Source organism: Thalia democratica, chromosome 3 (genome assembly GCF_965202585.1).
Source record: "Thalia democratica chromosome 3, ktThaDemo2.hap1.1, whole genome shotgun sequence".
Lineage (NCBI taxonomy): Eukaryota > Metazoa > Chordata > Thaliacea > Salpida > Salpidae > Thalia > Thalia democratica.
This window is the reverse complement of record NC_139167.1, coordinates 41,585,659-41,606,664: the sequence shown is the minus strand read 5'-3', so window position 1 is coordinate 41,606,664 and position 21,006 is coordinate 41,585,659. Positions and strand designations below refer to the sequence as shown.

At 25.5% G+C, this 21,006-nt stretch overlaps 1 protein-coding gene across 2 annotated transcripts; it reads right to left on the bottom strand.

Moving 5' to 3' along the window:
• Positions 1–9,845: 9,845 nt before the first annotated feature.
• LOC145831628 (ribose-phosphate pyrophosphokinase 2-like) lies at positions 9,846–20,344 on the bottom strand. Of its 2 annotated transcripts, XM_082938934.1 has the most exons (9): positions 20,287–20,344; positions 18,352–18,571; positions 17,928–18,111; positions 17,713–17,811; positions 15,222–15,346; positions 15,028–15,054; positions 13,301–13,474; positions 12,741–12,900; positions 9,846–11,096 (listed from the first exon to the last, which is right to left on the bottom strand). In XM_082938934.1, exons 1-9 carry the CDS (start codon positions 20,318–20,320, stop codon positions 11,004–11,006), a joined length of 1,116 nt encoding a protein of 371 aa, XP_082795060.1. In that variant the 5' UTR covers positions 20,321–20,344; the 3' UTR covers positions 9,846–11,003. The 2 variants fall into 2 exon arrangements, with proteins under 2 accessions (XP_082795060.1, XP_082795062.1); XM_082938936.1 differs by lacking the exon at positions 15,028–15,054.
• Between the last annotated feature and the right edge of the window lie 662 nt (positions 20,345–21,006).

Genomic DNA, 21,006 nt, shown 5'->3' with positions numbered 1-21,006 from the left:
ATTTTTTTGGTTTAAAATTAAAAAAAAACCTTACAATAGTAATACAAAAGCATTATAATCAAAAATAAGTTGTACTGCATCAAGTTAAAACAATTTCAAAATAAAGAAACCAGAAAAAAATTATGAATTTAAGAACTGAATATCAAAACCAATTTTCAAAACAAATTTGTTACATAACTTTTTCGGGGTACAAAATTTGAATAAAAATTATCGATTGCATTGCATTTTTATTAAAGTAAAAAATTTTTCGATACAGACTTTTCAACTACTATTGTGTATAAGTAAGCTATAAAATATAGTTAAAACATTTGTTACGGCTTGATAATAAATACGTCATGTTGAGTTTAAATTAAAAATCTGAAAAAGAGTCTTGTAAACTTAATTTTATCAATTTCTTATCTAAACAGTATTTATTTCACTTTTTTTTTTAATTCATCGTGACGTATTTATTATTAAGCCTTAATTAATGTTATACTTTATAGCAGGGGTTGGCAGGCTGAAGGGGGCCAAATTTGAAACATGTTCGGTGGCCGCAGTTTTAGTTTTAGGCAGACATTTAAAATTATTTAGTTTTAATCAGTCTAATACTTGATTCTAAGTTATATATGCATATAGAGATTATTATTGAAAAATAAAATTGCAATTTTTGTCTCAATGAACTCACTATCATTCTAATTAACTTATATACTTAGTAGTTTAACTACCACCTACTAGCACGAAACAAACGAGCTTAGATTGTAATTTTAGGTCTTTTTTTTTTTAATTTTCCTTATCAATCTCTTTTTACAAGTTAAATATACTCCATACTTAATGTTTAATAACTTTATAAAACTTTAGTTTTTGCTAAATTGAAAACTAAAATAAATAAACAAAAAAATACATTATAAAAATTAGGTTAACTTTAATTTTTGATATTTAAACTTTTTCAAAAGCTGTTTATTTTGCAACAAAAAGGCCACATTTTGAGACAAGAAATTTAACCTAAGTAATCTAACTTGAGTACTTTATAATTAAAATAATAATACTAATAAGTATCATTACTATTATTGTGATAACTTAAGTACTTGGCTAGAAGATTTTTAAACTTTGTGGCTATTATCTAAACTAGCTTTAGATTTGCAATATAAAATTTTTAAGCTAAATAGATTCTCAAAAAAAAAACAACTAGTTTGAAGTGTACTAGCTCTTTCAAAATGTTAAATATCCAAAATTTTTGACAACCCTAAATAGTTTTTTTTTTGGCTTTTTACTTTGGTTCTTCCATAATGAACCTATTGAACTCTCTGACTTTGTACGCTGATATCTCGAATTTGAATTTTACAGAACGGTAAAAAGTAGCTGCTAGCTAAGTTAAAGATCTTTTAAATAAAATCAACATGTAAAAAAGTGTTTCCCCCTATGGCCTTATTAATTGCTTTAATTATTATTTAGTCAAAAAACTAAACATAATAACTTTAAACAACTAAATCTTTCAAGGCCACAAGGGTGTCTAACTATTTTACAAAAAATAACGATCTTATATGAAAGCTATAATATATATTATAAGCTAATTTTTACAGAATAAAAAAATATAAATTAACTTTTTAGATATAGTCAGTTGTGTAAAAAGTTTCTTATAATAACGTATAGAGGAAAAAGTTTTCATAGCCAATTTTCTTAGAGTTTTGAAAAATCCACTAAAAATCTATCTTCTCCTTCATTTATTGTTCAATTAACTTAAAAAATTCAAGAATAGTCTAAGCAATATGAAAACTATTTTAACAGAAACTTTAGATCACTAGGAGCAGGAAAGACCCTGGTATTTCTACTGTGAAAAAAACTCATAAATGTACAATCTGTCTTTCAACTTTTTAAGTTTAAGCGGTAAAAATAGTAGAGTATTTTATATATGGAACAAAATATGGAATAATTCAAAAAACAAAACTTTAACCAATAAAATCAAATTATAGTTAAGTTTTTAGTTGGCCAGATCAACATGCTAGCGGGCCACATAATTACCTTTTGCGGGCCGCATCCCAATAAAAATGCTCGCGAGACGCAGATTTACTCTTCGAGGTTGCCCACGTGTTGCCGACCCCTGCTTTATAGCTTAGTTATAATCAATAGTAGTCGAAAAGCGTGTATTGAAAAATATTCTACTTCAATAAAAACGCAATATATTTGTCGATATTATTTATCTAGATATATTAAAATTCATTTGTCTAAAGAAAATAATGAACAATGCAATTCAAATTTGCATACCCCACTATTATAACATATGAATAAAATACTTAGAAATTAATACAAAATTTAGATAAACGAAAATAATGAACAGTGAAGTTAATGTTTGCATACCAAATGATTGTATAATAAATGTAAAAAGCGATATCAATGAAAGTAAAGAACATTGAAATTGAGATTTACTTAGAACTATGAGATGCTTTTAAGAACATTTATGTTAGTGTAACTTGTTGTATGGGTTTAGCAGACATTTTTTGTTACTTTTTTTCAATCTCAGAACCTTAAACCAGCGTTTTAGAATAAACACAATCAAATAGAAGCATCGTGATCGATTTTTTCATGAACACTATTTATTTGAAAATAATAAATACATTATTATGTAGAATATGTAATTTTTTAAGGTACAAATAATTACAGGACATATTAAAAAAAAATTGTGGGTTGAATACAAACTACATACATAAACAAAATTAAAATTTCCTAGGTACGCACTGTCGGTTGGGTACGACATTTTTTTGCTGTCTTCAAAGTGCGTACCTAGTTAGCAGGTTAATGTATATACCATTATTTTAATGTGATGCTTAAATTTTTTAATCACTTTTTCTTGAAAAACAGTTTAAGGTTACGTTGCTTGAACAATTAATAGTAAAATTTATAGTTGGAAAGTTAGTTATTGATAAAGCTAATATGTACTTAAAATACTATAATAACAGCTAAAGTTGAGGTTAGACTAAAAACAATACATTTTTAAATTAAATCAAGTAGAACAATTGATATTTTTTAAATCAGTAGTCAGGTGAAAAAACTAGGATCACGAGATTTTACATGTTAAACTCTATATAACAAAGAATCTTAAAGTTTAAAACATTATTTTTTTATCTTAGTTTCGGCTACTTTAAAGTTTGAAATATTTCTTAAAAGTACAACCGTTTATAACAAGTTTTTTACAATCTTGATAATGCATAACAGCTTTAGATTTTTCATCCTTTCTAATATTTAAGAATCGCGGGTTTTGACAATTTTATTAAGAAAATAAAGAAGTTTACGATTTGCGAATATTAAATAGATAAACTTGCTTGTTTAACACGAAACAGCTTTTGTAATCTAGTTTTTTTTAGGTTTATTGAAACTAGAGTTTAATGAACAACAAAAAAAGCGCTCAAAATATTTGGTCCTAGGACCTGGTGCACAAAAAACCTTTCGGTTATCGTAACTTTAGAAACTGTTCCATTTATTTCAGTGAAGTATGATTTCAAGCTATAGAGCTGGCAATTGTAGATTAAAGAAAAAATGAAGGATAAATTTAAAATAATTTATTATTTTAAACTTTAAAGCTATGAACTTTAATTTATAACTATTTATTTAAAACCATATAATAAGTTTTGTGCTTAGACCAAGTCCATTAGACCGATTTTTATTGATAATTTTTGTTTATTTTTCGTTTTTGTTCAATAAACTTGTTCTAACTTTCATGCAAAAAAAAAGTTCTATATATTTTACCTATCCTTAAACTGTTATAAAGCCATATACAAATTTTTGAAAACCGCTTGAAGTCCAGCTTCAATTAATATAAACAATTGATGAAAAACGAGTTCGATTTTTTTTGTTTCGCAATTCACGCAGACCTGGTTTCAAATTTTTTTTAGATATTTAACTGCTAAATGATATCATCGAGCTGTAAATCTATAACTAAAATATTGATTTTATGGTGCTGAAGAATTCTTTATAAACTGTCTGCTAACTTTTATTAATTTTAGTAAGATAAGTTAATTTTCTTCAAAAACTGCTTGATTTTTATTTCGTTTTAAGTTGTTTTGCATTTTCTTTTTTCTTGGACATACAAACTTTTTTTTGGTGATTAAAGTTAATTGTAAATGAAACTACAATACCAAGTTTTATTTCAATGCAAAGAACAGAAACAAAGAAAGTGCTACTTTTGCCTGACTTGCAAGGTAGTCAGATGAACAAGTATTACTTATTTCTTTCAGTTTGGGCGTTTGGTTTACACTAATATCTTTATACCTTCTATCAAGTTTTGTTACAATTTTTTCTGTCGGTAGCTTTGGATCCATAAACTTTGTTATGCACGTGTAAGTTCCTTCATTGGCTTGAGTTGCTTCATCTATTATTAAATTTCCAGGCCACTTAACTAAAAACAGATTGTTTTGTACTGTTGTTTCGATTAAATTAAAGTCTTGTATTCCGATTGCTTTTGTAGCTTTGAAATGAAGAACTTGATTGAAATAAATTTCAAGTACACTCATTGGTTCACTAATCCAAATTGATGTGGTGCACCTTATTGAATACTTCCTGCCTATTTCTAGTTTTAAAGTAGTAGTTCGCTGAGTTTCGCAAAAGCTCAGGAAACAAAAAATTAAAATGAGCGTGTATAAGCTTTCCACAAGTTTCATTGAGTTTGCATTAAATTACATCAAAAACTATTGAAAAGTATTTTTACAGGCCTTGTTTCAACTTATGAAATAGTGAGGTAATGATTAGCAACAGCTTAAAATGCTATTTTGTAAGATTTTTTTTAAGTTATTTATATTATATTGTAAAATTTAGAAAAAAAAGTTATGAATACAGAAGTATTTTTTAATAAGTAACTTGAAGCTTTACAGTAACCTCTCGCTTATTTACGCACATTGTGTCCACAGAAAAAATGCGTAAAGATACGAGAGGTACCAAATATACTTACTATAATGGCTGTTTTTTAATATTGCTTCTAGTTAAAAGCAGACTGTGGTCTTTTCCACTTTTAACAAATTGTTTACTTTATTCATAAATATGAAAACAAAAGATAAAACTATGCATTTATTAAAAAACAAAGGATTAAATTTGTATAAAATAGTTATACTTGTAGAAAAATTTTACTAATCTTAACGATAAGTAGATTTTATCCTTATCTTTGTTTATGTGTGACTTATTTGATACTTAACATTTATATTGAATTCTACTAAGCAAGTTCAATTTATAATTAAGCATTTGTTTACAATTAATAAATGGTGTGGTGTCTACATTAAAATTTGTTTCTATAGTCTTTTACAAAAATATGCATTTGGTGCTGTAATGGATTTCTTCTTTTGAACAAAATGTATAAAAAGTATAAGAAAAACTTTTAATAAAAGTTGTTTATGTTACTACACCTTTTTTAATTTGACCTTTGCCCACATAAGGATAAACTTGTCTTGCATTGTGTTAAAGATATATTAATGGATTTTTTGAGTAGGAATGAAATTTTATGACATTAGAGTTTGAGGAATTGCAAATTTTTAATTATTTAAAGGTATAAAAGGAGGGTCGTTAAGACAACCTAGTTAAAAAGGTCAAAGCCATAGATTACAGTAGGCTCCTATTAATAGGCTTTCATTTTTTGAATTTTTTAGAATTTTAAAATGCGAAACTAAACGAGAGTGCGTAACGTCACGAGTGCGTAAAGATGCGAGATGTTACTGTAATTTAAAAGATTAGATAATCATTAGACATATTATAAAAAAAATTTATAAAATGTAGATAAACCAAGCGACAAGAAAACTGTATGCATTTATACTTTTGTTTACTTTGCTCAGTGAAACACTCTAATCTTAATTGAAAAATAATTGCCCAATTGAAACTTTGTGTACAACTTATAAGAAATTACTGAAATACTTGTATATTTTATCAAGTAAAAAACGTTTTAAAAAATGTCCGGAAACTATTTAACCTAATTCAAGCAACATACGCAGCTAGTAGCATTCTAAGTTTCAGCATTTTTAGTCCAACTTAACTATTATTTTACATGAAATAGTTTTAACTTTAACACCTAACTGGTCTATCTAAAAAGTATAAAAGTTTTTTTTAACGAATTGAAACTGCAATTTCAAAAATTTTCTATCAAGTGACCTTTTTAAAAGTTTGTATATACGATTACTAGTTAGCAAAGACAACTTGTTTTGTTGTAACTTATTTTAACCTTGAATTACTAAAAGTAAAAACATTTTAAAACTTATAAAAAGTACAATGGCTAAAAATAAAACAAAGAAAAGTAAGTTTTACTAGTTTTCGTACAAAGAATAAACATGATAATTGTAGTTGATTTATGTTTGAAACTTAAAATTTCAAACTGAGAACAACTTTTTATTATAAAGTTAAAATCACTTATGGTATTATAAAATAAAAGATTTCTTTTTTCATTATTCAACAAGGAGTATATTATTTTAACTAAATATATTTTGATTAACTTCCATACTCTTCCTGATGAAGTTTCCTTATAAGTTTTATAGTTGATAGTATTTAGTTTATTTTTTTTTTATTTAAACAGTTTTTGAAGTTTTATACTACTTAAATTTTATAACTGTTGGGTCTATAACTGTAACAGTTGGGTTATTTTATATTTTCTGCTTTTAACACAACAAACACAACCGACTCAGTACCTACTTTTGAAATGAAGTATTATACAGGGTTAAAAAAATTATCCCTGAAAAAATAAAAAACCAGTATTTTATTTTAAAGCCTCACAAAACCATAACACATTCTACTTTTCAATATTTCCTTCTTCAGCAGGAATCACTCGCTTAATTCATCCAACAAAACTCTCTACTGCTGCACCTTACTTCTCCTGCAGTTAGGCCCAAGCTTTAACCAAAGACTTTTTCAAGGACTCCACAGTTTTGTGTCGTTAGCGACATGACTCAGTTTTAAATATGGATTCAAAACTGAAGTGTTGAGATCGAGCGATGAAAGAAGCCACAATTACTTGCTCTAAAAACCGCGAGAAATGATTTCTGCACCAAGACTGGGTTTTGTTGCAGGTGTTAAAAGATGAAACTTAATTTCTAAAGTTATATTCCATATCAAGCAAGGTAAGGGCTAAAATGTCATCAATGTAAACGCTTATGTTAACTTTGGCCATGTTTCAGAAAAATTAGTAAAGACTTCAAAATAGAAGAAAATAAAAATACAGTAGTTTAAAATAAAACTGAGTGTCTGAAATTTTATATATGCGTTGCATAATACAAAAGAGGTAGATTATGCAATAAAAAAACGATGTTTTGTTCTTATCCGGCCATACTTACAACAAAGGCTTGCCCAACATAACTGGCTTAGCGCGGATGCTGTAATCAGAGTTCGTGCGCAAAGTTTTTCACATTTAGCTGGACACTTCTTAATTTGAACTGATTTGGACTGAAATTTTCCCAAAGTAGATAATATTGTCCTTTGGGGGCGATTATGACTGTCAGGGAGTCGGTGTTAATAATAAGTAAGGCGAAAATGTAAACTATTATTTAACAAGTATTGAGACTTTTTTTTTGCCAAAGGAACTTTTATGAAGTAAATTTTTGGAAACCCTGTCCTAACCTTTGTTGGTCGTTGCCTAGTACAGTTGGTATTATAACCAGATGAAACGAAAGAGTCTGTTATAGTTTGGTAGACTATTAACAATAGGACTTTCCAGAACGTTTTTTTAGTTTTCAAATTATGTTAAAAGACATAGCCCATAGAAAATATCATAAAGTCTCAGTTTTCGGAACTTGAATTGTTATGCTACTGCTGCAGCCAGGAACGGGTCAAATATGCACGAAGTGACACTTTTGCACGAATACGCTTTTGCACGGAGGGTAACTTTTGCACAAAGGGTCATTTTTGCACGAGAGTAAAAAAAATAAAAAACTTTATAAAAAAAAAAGAGGAAAAAATAAGTACCGACCGAGGGTAAGGGGTAACAGTGATAGTAAAAAATAATGATAAAAATAACTAATGAAATTTAAAATAACCAAAAAAACTTTATTTTTACGAAAAAAAGTTATTGACAGAGGGTAAGGGGTAACAGTGGTAGTAAAAGTAAAAAATAGAAACAAATAACAACTAATAAAAAAAACAAAATTAATTTTAAAAAAAGTTACCGACCGAAGGTAAGGGTTAGGGGTAACAGTGGTAGTAAAAATAAAATAATAGAAAAATAACATGAATTAAAAAATTAAAAATATTAGAAAAATTAAATAAGTTTAAAAAAATCAAACCGTGCAAAAGTGTCCCTTCTTGCATGTTTGAATATAACAGACAGTAGTTCACAAAGAGTATAGCTACAAAAAAACAAATTTTTACTGAGAAATAGTTTCATATTTTAACAATCCACTCATAATGTACAAAAAAGTTCTATTTTAATTTGAAACTTAGAAATTTTAAAGCATTTGTAATGACATTTTGCACTCAAAAGCCAGTGATTGTTTAGAAAAAAATCTGAAAATTTCAAGCTATTGAACAGACATTCAGATATTTTCATGCATTTGAAAGCCCTGTGTAATACTTAAAACATCACTAGTTACATTACATGTTTTGTTTTAATTACAATTTTTAACCTTTAAAGCAGCAGTTTTTAACCTTATTTTCATGTTTTGGAAGGTTGTTACCAAGTTTACAAAATAGCGATTAATATTGAAGAAAAAATATATTTTTTTGAACTTTTAGCTTATTAAATATGACAATCGTTAAACTTCAAAAAAGAGTTTATTTAAGTTTAAAAAAATTACAGTTAATCACTAACTTATAAACTAAAAAGACAATCAATAAACATTAACTAACATAATTTGTAATAAAACCTCTAAAACAAGGGAATTTACCCCAGGTTAAGAATCGCTGCTTTAAACTAAAGAAAAATTTTAAGCAATGTATTCTGAAGCTGGAATTGCGCATTTTAACGATTACCCTTTTGCAGCACATACGTATAACGGCGTTGTTGAGCAACTTTTTTAATTTATTTGTTAATTGATATAAATAGTTTTATAATAGATCATCATTTTCAGAACTATATTTCTTATCTCATGGTAAATTTTAACTTTCATTAGAAATACTACTAGTTTATAAAAGTTTCACATTTTAAATGATTTATTTTGACCCAAAAAATCTTTAGCTTGGCCTAATACAACCGTGATTTGTATTCCAAGTAAACCAAATATGTCTACATAGGTTAAAAATAATTAGTAGGCCATGCCTGAGAAAATATAAAGTATTTGAAAAAAGTTTAAAAAGCGGTTGTAAATCTATGTATTATGGTATTAAAAACTAAAAAAAATTATTAAGAAAATCTTCTAAATTACTGTCTTGAAACATATTTTAGCCATATCTCAAAATATTTTCTTAAATGAAAACAGTAGTTGTAGGCAATAATTAGACCTTCAATTTTTTTCATATATATACTGTATTTTTGATTTACGGTCCTTTATAAAAAACTTAAGAATTTGAATTGTCGCGCACCAGTCGGCATATTAGAACATTTACATTTTTCAAGTAAATAAACGTCTTAGCTTAATATTTGTTTTCCTTTTTAGTAAACAATATTTGACGCCGTTTCTGTAAACGCCATTTGATGAATGACTCAAGCGTTTAATTTATTATAAAAGCTTATATACAATATTTTTCACTTGATTCGATTCTTTTTTTACTTCAATGAAAAATTTTAAGAAAAATCAAGTTAACTCGCTTAATAAGATATAACTAAAAAGCAATTTCAAAGACATTTATTTTATTATTAGCTCCTTTTTTCAGTTTAAACTTTGTTTGTTTCTATTTTTGTACTTTATCAAACAGTGCATTTATTACTTTTCCTGGTTTCTGATTGTAGTTTTTATAATAAAAATCAATTCTACGTCAGTTATAAAAAATTTATTGTCTCATATTTTACAAATTTACAAATTCTTCTAAAGTTAAAAATAAACCTAATTGTATGTGAATTTTACAAACTTAGTTGAAAAAATTTGACCATTTAAAAAACTGCTAAAAAAGATCTTAAAATTTAAAGCAAGTTAATAGTTTGGCAAATGTAGTAGATGAAAATTACGAAACTTATAATTACTTACGCATTTGTTAAAGTAAATACAAGCGAATGAAAGATGGTGTTTTAAACGAAATCTATTGATCAAGTCAAGGTTGCCACTGTTTAATGCAAAAAGGCCAGCATGAGTAATCAAAAAATTAATTGAGTTACATCAAAATAGCATGAATGTTATGAGATAAATTTTAAAAATGATAAAAAAACTGTTAGTTAATTAAAACAATTTATTCCCTAGTAAAAAATAAAACTTAAAGAGAAATAAGTTATAAAAACTGGCCTGAGATTTATGAAAAATATCTTAACTAACCCGAGTTTTGCAAAAAAATTCCAACGGCCTGAGTCAAACTAAGATTTTTTTAAACTATCCCAAGTTGGGCAGCCTGAGTTTTTCAAAAGTATCAAACTAGCCTGAGGCTTGTGGCAACCCTGATAAGTAACATTTGACATATCTAATTTATCTAAAACAGCTTTCTTATAGATAATAAAACTTTAAACGTTTCAAATAGAAAAATAAGTCAACTACGCAATACTGGTTTTTTCTACTATTTGTAAACAAGAAGGTAACAAAAGGAAAATATTTAAGTACAGTCAAAAAGATCGTTTTTAGTTACACTAAACTAAAATTATAACCGGCAGATAAAACTTTTTATTGTGTATTGTTTAAAACAAAAACTACAGATTATTTTACAACTTTTGCATACGCATTTGAAGATACAATAATTTTTTTAATTTTTAACTTGATTATTTACATCAACAAAACTGAATCTTAATTTATTTTGAATTACAGATCTTCAAAAAGGAATTACTTGTTTGACTAGTGTGACAATTTAGACAACCTTAACATAATCAGCATTTACAAATTTTAGCATTATTACGCAATATTAACTAAAAGAAGAATACCGAGACTCATAAAAGATTATCGACTATAAGAAGCAACAAGTCAAGAAATATTCATTGGAAATCATGTGATAAACTACAATGGGGCGTTGCTGAACAAATAAGAAACACTCTCGCCGTTGTGCGTTCTTCTGATTGCTTCAGCGAGAATTGGTGAAACGTCGATAACCTATTGCGTTAAACATGTTGTAAGTGTCAGTAGAAGTAAATTTTAAGTTTTGTACTAGTGAAACTTGTTATGATAAAACTGCTTATAATATCAACTGATAAAAAACCAAGTACTTTTTAGAAACTAAGCTTCAATATTATTTAATTCCAAAATTATATGATACTAGTAAAAAAAATAATAATTAACTTAAACATATTATAGATGTTGGTCACTACACTATTAAATCTAAGTAGAAACTATGAGTAACACAGTGGTGCAATTCCACATAGTCTATTAAGTAATTCATACTGAGCTGCAAATCACACAAGAAATTTGAAAAGTAAAATCTGATCAACACAGTTATTTTAATCAATTAGTTAATAACATATTAAATTTTTTGAAATACTACAATTGTTAAAATACTATGCTCATCAAAACCGCAAAGCAACAAAACCTAATTGGGAACAGCAATAATTATTACGTCATAAATATTAGTAAAGCTGCAAAGTGACGAGGATTAAACATATCTAATCTAATTAGCTATTTCATATCGTTCAATGTAGTAATGAACTCAAATTCTACCATTTTATCAACCACAGCTTATTCTTAATTTTTAAAGTAAAGTTTAGATATCTCAAAAGATTAACCTAATACTGTACATAAACTAAATTACAAAACACTATAATTATTAACTATGACAATAAGTATAAAAATTGGAGCGTATTATAAATAGCCTATAGCAAATGTACAACAATACTAAGCTTTTTATTGCAATAAGATAAGATTATATTTAACTATATAAATAAATAATTAAAAGTTGTTTTTCCAACTTATAACAAAGCAATACCTTTCAGATAAAATTATTCTAATTTTAATTTTCAAGGTATGCCGTGTACTTACAAACAGCTTAAAAAAAATACACTGAAATCAAATTTCATACATAAAATAGACAATATATGCTTAGGATACTTATATAGTTAGTATCTTATTCTAAATAAATAAATAAAATTTGCATCAAAACAAATTAGTATAGATTAGTTAGGCAATAATAAATCACAAGCAATAAAAACATCCATTAATTAGATATTTAAAAAAAATAACTTAGAAAGATAAAAAATATTATAATTACAAGAAATCCTTTGTAAACAAAAGTTAATTTAAAAAAAAAAGTTTTTTATGTTACCATATTAAGTTTTATTTTATCAGGTGGAGCGTCTGTTTGAACTAGGAACAAATTAATTTAAAAAATACTAACCTAAACACTTTTTCTAACTATAAGTTCATTATGCTAAACTCTGCTATTTATAAACATAACTATAGTGCAATTTACTAATTGTATTTCTACATTATACGTACATCTAAAAAATACTCCCAATATGCAGTTTTTATAACTTTAAACTTTTTGTTAAACATATTGCTTATCTACAAAAATATTTTTAGATAACTTTATCTTTTATGTGTAATAAAGTTTCAATGACTTTGGACTTTAAAATACACTCTAAGTTGCTGTACGAATGAATAACCTAAACATCACCGTTCTTGTACGTGCAAAATTTGTACAAACTTAAACTTCTACTTACAAATATTTCAATTCAAGTAAACAGTTATTTGACTAGACTATAACTATTCCTCAAACTGCATGTGTGTAACAGCTTATTAACTAACCTTTATCTTACTCGATTCTGACTGATGATCATCTTGCGGTGTTGTATTGGTAACAACGACAGCTTCAAATGGAGCTTTATTGATCCTACTTATCGCTGGACCACTCAAAATTCCGTGAGTAAGTATAGCGTACACCTTTGATGCTCCAGCTACCACAAGTCTAGATACAAGAGTTAATAAGTATTAGTTCAAACAATGCTTAAAATTGTTTAAGAACAATTTAAATTTTTGATCTAAATGGTAGAACTTTCTATTCTTTTCTTTAATTTATATTAATAATTTTCCTCCAACAGCTAAGACAGACATACTTTTAAATTGAATAACATTTAAATACCCTGTTTGTTATTGAGTATAAAGATTTTAGGTGTTGAAATTTTGAATAAAAAGTGTTAATATTTCAAATTTAAATATAATTAGCATGATTTTCAATAATGCTTTTTTGATTAATTTCATATAATGTGTAAATTAAATATGTTATTAATAATAAGGTATGTACTGTATAAAAACCTGATACCAAAAGCAGTTAACAATTTAAACAATATTTACGAAAATAAGCATACTTGTCGGCAGCACAGCAGATAGTGCCGCAAGTATCGGCCATATCGTCAACCAAAATAGCGACTCGTCCTTGCACGTCTCCAACAAGCACCATTCGATCAACTTCATTTGCTCTCTTTCGCTCCTTGTGGATCAGTGCAAAGTCCACGTTCAAGCGATCAGCAATTGATGTTACACTGCACATTGTTAAAACAATTTTTTTAAACTGGTTTTTAAGTAGAATTTTTATTAAAAAAAATTTACGTAAATTTTTTAAACTAAAATTTTCAATAACTATAAAAAGGTTTATAAACAAATAGTTTAAGCTAAACACATATGCTGTTTATTTTATTTAATAACTCAAAATATGATTAGTAAAAAACAATAGATCCTAAAATGTTAACCATAAAAATATTGTAAGAAGTATTACTAAATAAGATCAAGTAAGCATTAAAACTGATTTTTCATTAATTTAAAAACCCGTAAAGCAAAACTATTGGTTGTATAGAAGGCAATAATTATCTTAAATAATTTTCTTCATTTAAAAATAAATATAAACAAATTAAAACTTTTTTTTTAATAGTAATAGTAGTAAAAAAAACTAATGAGGTAAATTTTGAAATTAAAATTGTATTCTGTAGTTTTGTTACTAAAAATATACTAGTTATTCAAAACTACTATATTTAAATGTTACATTATCTTATTTTCCAACTTTACAAATTACAGCTAGCATAACAAACGAATTTTATCATCTATAAGCAATACAAACTGCACATACTAAGAGCAGTGAATAAAAACGATGTATATCTTAGTTATGATAAAAAATTCAGATATAACGTTTTGTCATAAAATCTATGCAAGATTAAAACAGATTTATTGAATAATAATCATTGCAAATTAAAGCAAACTACGCAGAACTAAATACTTTGATCCTAGTATAAAAACCAAGTAATTAAACTATTAAAATATCAATCTGTAATGCTAAGACCAACCAGATAAAACATACGGATTCACTTTTATTTTTTTGAGCAATAATATTTCTTTTATACATGTCTTTATACTTTTTAAAATAATTTTTTTATTTAATAAATTATTTGTTAAAATCAAATAACATAACAAACTATTAGCTTAAACATTTAAGTAAATACGAACTTACTATTTGGAGAAAATACACAATATTCTATAAACAAAACACAAAAGACTTGTGTAAAGATATCAAAAACTACGGATGAAATTAAAAAACAAAAAACTTATACTTAGTCGTGAAAACAAATACATAAAAATTAATTTCAATTACTACTTAATGATAAACAAACCAGGCAGTGATAACAAAACTTAAAATAATCATTATTTTAGCTAATTCAATAAAATTTAATATAAAGGCAAAATATTCGTAAGAAAATAAATTTTTGAGTTTTTTTTTTAATATGTTTTTTGGTTGAAAAAACATAGTGTGAAAACAAATTAACTAAATCGCACAACTTAAGAGAAAAATTTAAACTTGTAATACGCAGTCGCTATACTAAAATTGTATATAAAAAATAAAAAATGCAATAACTGTATGTAATGCAGTTACAATTTTTGTTGCTGTAATTTACAATGAAGTTGTTGTGCACTTCAATTAGCTCTAAACTATTTAAGTAAAAAAGAAGTTTTTATGTGCTGTAAAAATATTTCCAACTTGATAATGTAAACAAGTCATAAGCATGAATGATTTAAGCATATTAATGCTAAATACAATTCAACTCACGATAGCAAATTTTGTGTGCTGATCATACTGTTGTTGAAAAAAACCCATAAAATGCTAATTTAGTTTATAGTACAACAATAGGCATAGAAATATTTTTCAACTGAAACAACTTTAACTTATACAAAAACTTTAAAAAAAATTTAGACAAACAAGCTAATATTTAAATCGTAATTGTTTTTTTTAATGAAACAAACCGTTTAGCACCACCGGCGTCGGGAGACACAACAACAGATGATTTCCAATCTTCAACGTTGTCTTTAATCCATTTCAGTACAGCTGGCTCAGCATACAAATTGTCTACTGGTATGTCAAAAAAACCCTGTTTGTAAAAACATCAAAACTCAATTGATAGGTTAAACTTTACTTAATACAACTGGAACGTTTATCTTTACCTCACAAGCTTGTTTATAAGCTTATCTCTGAGAATAATATTTCTAACGTTGAGTTTTTTTAATAATAATTGTGTTATAATATTTCAAAAATTGCGCACATATGAGCAGTTGAGTACATAATTTTTTGTACTTGAACTGTTTTGACAAATATTTCAAAAACATATATGAATCATTTCCATTTTATTTTTAAAATTGTTTTTTGCAGTTCTTAAGTTTTAAGATCACTTTATAAAATTTAAATAAGACTTTACATAATGTTAAAATTATCTACTAAACGTTTTTTTATTGCTTTAAAGATAGAGAATCATTGGGCTAGTTTTCAAAAAGTTGAGCACTATAAATAAAAAATTTATCAGTTTTATTAAACCACCAACATATATACCAACTTTCAAAAAAATTTAAAGTTTTTTATAAAATTTGGTTCACATTATTAAAATTTGGAATTAAACTTCGCTAAAAAGCTTATTTAACATTTTAAAACAGTAACAAAGAAAAGTAATTACCCTTCAAAGTTATTTTTAGAATTTAAATACACAGCGAGTCAAAGAAATAAAGCATTCAATACTTAAGTACATGAAAACAAAAGACAAGAACGTAGCTAACAATTTCAATATTTCGTAACAAGTTTTCAACTCATAAGTAACAAAATTTTAGCACGTTATTTATGTATACAAATAACTTTCAAATTTACATAATGTTTAAAAATACTACAATTTATAATGAAATTGACAAAAAGTTTATTAATGCTTTAAAAGTACAGCTAAAAACAACTAATTTGAAAATAAAATAATAAAATAATTTATTGAAAAAAAATCTACAAATATTTGTTGCACATTCAAGTTCAAAACTTTTTCAAGGGTTTCACTCTCTTTCTTATAAAACTTAATAAAACTTATTATTGTAGATTGACTGTAGATATTTTTCAAAAAATCATTCGATTATTCTATCTAATTGATGAAGTGAAAAAAATTACAAACGAACGTTGAATGTTCTGGACAGATTTGAGTGTTATATTCTAATATAGTTTGTCTTAAAATTAAAAACAACAACTTTTGTTAAAACAAATATTTTATAAACTAATATTTAAAGTTAAAAATTTATACAATCGTTTACACAGTATGAGCTTGTTTTAACTTTTTTTTTTGAATTTTTGATAGTAAGCTTTTAATGATTATTGAAATCTTAGTACAATAAATTAAATAAAACCCAATTTAAGTGGTATTAGTACAATGAAAATTAAAAAAAAAGACTAACTAAAAGTTTTGTGAAAGTAAAACCTTTATGCAAGTTATCTAAACTATAACCTATATCATATTTCAGAAATCTTCATTAACTACTTTATACAAAACTCAATCAACTAAGACCTTAAGAAAATTATTCAGAAAGAGTTAAAGAAAATAAAGTAAGCAAATTTATTGATTTTATAAACATTTACACAAACTTAGTCAATAAAAAAACTCAGTTTTATTTAAAAATAATATAAGATTTTAACCATTATAAAAATAAAAAGCTATCTTTGATAAATTTGTGTAAACAGCTTAAAAAAATATAAGCTTTACAATTAAAGTTTAAAATAACTCAAATGGGGTCAATTAAATTTTTGAATTACTAGTTGAAGTATAACTTAGTTCTTAGAGCATAATACATTTGTAATTGTTATATTTAATATTAAGTCTAATGAAATCAGTGTTTTTACTCTTAAAATAAAAAGTACATTAAGTTTTTGTGTTAAGTAAAAAAAAATGTTTCACAATTTAACTTTACTTTTTTAATTTTTGTATAACATTTTCAGTTAAACAATGTACTTACACTTAATAATCTAAACTAAACATAACAATTTTTAAAAATTTACTATAATGTTTAAATTAATTAGTACTCGGAACAAATTTTATTTTTGACAGCTAAATTTATTTCGTTCAACTACTAACATAAAAATAACTTGATTGCCAAGTTTTAAAAATTTAAATCAGTTAATATCATGCTGCAAAAATAACAATCGATAAATTTTATTTCGAAGTATTAAATAGCAAAGTGAAAAATGTATAATGGATAAAAATTTTATAACTACTATTTATAATTCTTCACCTAGCTTTGGTTTAATTCAACTATATCAAAGTTCTAAAGTCTAAACCAGATTCTTTCAAATTTTAAACACTGGTCTGAATTAGTCCAGGTGGCATAAAAGATTAGGATACACAAATATACTATTTAAAACATACAACAATAAGAATTATATATTAATTTGAACTGTTTAAGTCTACCCATTACATACAACGTCAGAAAAAAAGAGTACCTGAATTTGAGATGCATGCAGATCCATAGTTATAATATGATCAGCTCCAGCAATAGATAACATGTTTGCAACTAGCTTTGCCGAGATAGGTGCTCTGCTCTGATAGTATTTTGTTTGAAACATTTATTAAATCTAAACACAATATAAAATATTTTGCAACAATAATTAAGTAAACATTGTTTTTATAATAACTCTATTTTTGATTTAAAACTAACTTTGTCCTTCTTATCCTGTCTTGCATAAGGAAAAAGTGGAATGAGAGCAGTAACTCTATGAGCTGAAGCTATTTTACAAGCATGAATCATTATAAACAACTCCATTAAGTTATCATTAATGGATCCGCAACCACTTTGAATAATGTACACATCTTCACCACGAACACTCTCCCCAATCTCAACACTAACAAAATTATGATAAAATATTAAAAACTTCAACATTGTTAGTCTAAATGTGAAGGTCTTCTTTTACATTATTAGCTTTCAGTTTTTATTATAACTAAAATATTTACGCTGGTAATCAACTAAATAATATTCAAATTCAAAATACTTAAATATTTATTGTAAAAACACAAGTATAGTATAATGCAAAAAAAAATTAAAGTATAATTATTTGCAATTTAGATTCTTTGGACATAATTACCATGTTTCTTGATTGCTGAATTTTCTTGAAACTACCTTTCCCAGATGACCACCAAGTCTATTGGCAATTTTTATAGCCAATTCAGTGTTTGAGCTACCACTAAAGATTTTAATATTTGGCATTCTGACTTTTTGATCTTTCTTAAAGCTTTCTTTGGTAATTGGCAAAAACTTGATATTGTTTTGCTGCTCACAGTATTCTTTTGTGAAATCAAAAATTTCTGTTAATAAAAAACAGCTTTTAGATTAAACTATAAATAAGGAAAAATTTTTTAAATAATTACGGTATAAAAATAAATAACAAAAAACAATGCTTAATAGTGTAACTAATATTTTTGCAAAAAAAAGCTATATTAAGTACAAACAAAATAGTTAATTTAGTTAAAACATATTCTCAACCTTATACTTTATCTTATATTAAAATATATAACTCTTAAAAAACTCATACTTGTTAACTTATATCTGAATAATTTATAGAATATTAACAACTAATAAAAATCTTAATTACTTGTAAAAATCTGCATAATTTAATTTTTTTAACTAGTTTTATTTAGATACTAATATTAAATTGTTAAAATTTAATTCTACATATGGCTGATAAAAATTAGATATTAAAGTTAAAAATCAAACATTGAGTAAATTGCAGTTCCAGCAATATATTTGCACATCTAAATGAAAAAACTTGTCAAGTTTGTATTTAAATAGTTATAAATAAGCATTTTCGAACTGATAAGTATTTCTACTCATGTAAAACAAAACTTCTTTTTCAAACCACAAGTTATAAATAGATCTGTATTTTGGAACGTTGATATATTTCAATAATGTACTTTAAACTCAAAAGACAAGTCATGAACAGCATTTGATTTTGAAAACATGTAGCAAACAACATTGTAATCGGCTAATGAATAACAACTATTGAAAAGTAATAACAAGTAAAAATTCAGTCTCTCTACATAACTCAATGTGATAAAAGCTAAATTAATGTCTATTTTGTTAAAAAATATTGTATGAATTCTTTTGTAATTGTTTACATATTTGTTATCTGTATGAGATATAAAAAGACAAAAAATTGCAATAAGTTAAACACTTTTATACTACAAAAAAACAATATGTGGGTTCAACTAAACCTATAGTGAATAGGAAAATGTTTTGACTATATATTGGAAACTAAATTAAATATAACTAATAATTCTATCCTGTGATGTACCTTTAAATAACTTTGAAAATTATCATAACAACATTTGGTTTCTACATTAAGTTTACAGAGCTTTCTACATACTTTAAAATTTTAATTTAACTTTATTTTCACAACTGTAGACATTTAATTACAAATTACAACCATTTTATTGCAGACAATTCAGTTTGGTAAAGTTAGTAAATATTAAGAAGTATTCATACAACTTTATATCAACACAAATGTTATTTTATCAGAAATCTTTTGTAGAAACTCTATACTTTTGTTATTCTGCATTAATGTTTTTGAAGATATGCTGTGAAGTTATATTAAAACGTTTAACAACAGCATCTTAATATTTTTTATACCTATTTCTAAGGTATTAACAATTTAATTTATTTTGTGTAAGTATTAAAATCATTAGAAACAAAACTCTATTTTCTTTAAATAGTATATTTTTCATGCTGTAATGAGTAGATTTTTTTGATACTAACTATTTTAGCATCCATAGATGCTAAGAAAGACACAATATTTAACTTTCTTCAGATTTTATATTTTACAACGTATCAGGAGATTGACCCATTTAAAACTTGTTTGTAATGCTCAATTTCAACAACTTATGATAAAACATAAGAAACAAGAAACAAATAAGAAACGTACTAAATACTATAATTCACTCGTGAAATAAAAATAAACTACTATTGCTGAATAAGCATGAATATTTTTTGCCAAACTATGACAAGCTGGGTAAAAACTATTCACCTGAAACTGCATTGGCGTGAACTCTTTTTGACATTTTGTTCAACTGATGTTGTTGTAACTATTTGAAAAGATGTAGCAAACAGTTATACAACTTAAATACAAAAAGCTAAAGTAAATATTTTTTTAATAATAAAGAGTTTGATAAAAATTACAAGTTGTTTACAAACCTACTCTATGAATTATAAATATAAAACAAACTATAAAAATTGTAGACAAAACATTATTTGGACTATAAACTTTTTTGTAATAAAAAAAAACTATATATTTAAACTCATAGAAGTCAATCGAAAAACTTATAAATTAAACATTGTTAAATTTTATTCAATTTTTTAATTTTACACAATGAAATGTTATAATTTACTATTTAAATATTAATTTTATTTCTTATTTACCCATACCTCAATTAAACAAAATAAAATTAAGCAAGATCTTTTAGCTAATTACTAACTACTTAAATCTATATCTATTTTTTGCTAGACTCTCTAGATCAGTAACATTAATTCTAATAGTCTAGACCAATAACCAAACTATACTGATGATCTGCTTTAGATTTCTTCAAACTAAATAAAAAATAGATTACAAAAAATGGAAGTTTTTTTTTGTGATTTTGAAGTGTCATATATGTTGGTAAAACTAAAACACACACATGATTAAAAAAAAGTAACTATTTTATACTAAGTTAGCACATTGCACTAAATACATTGTACAAGGTTCCTACTG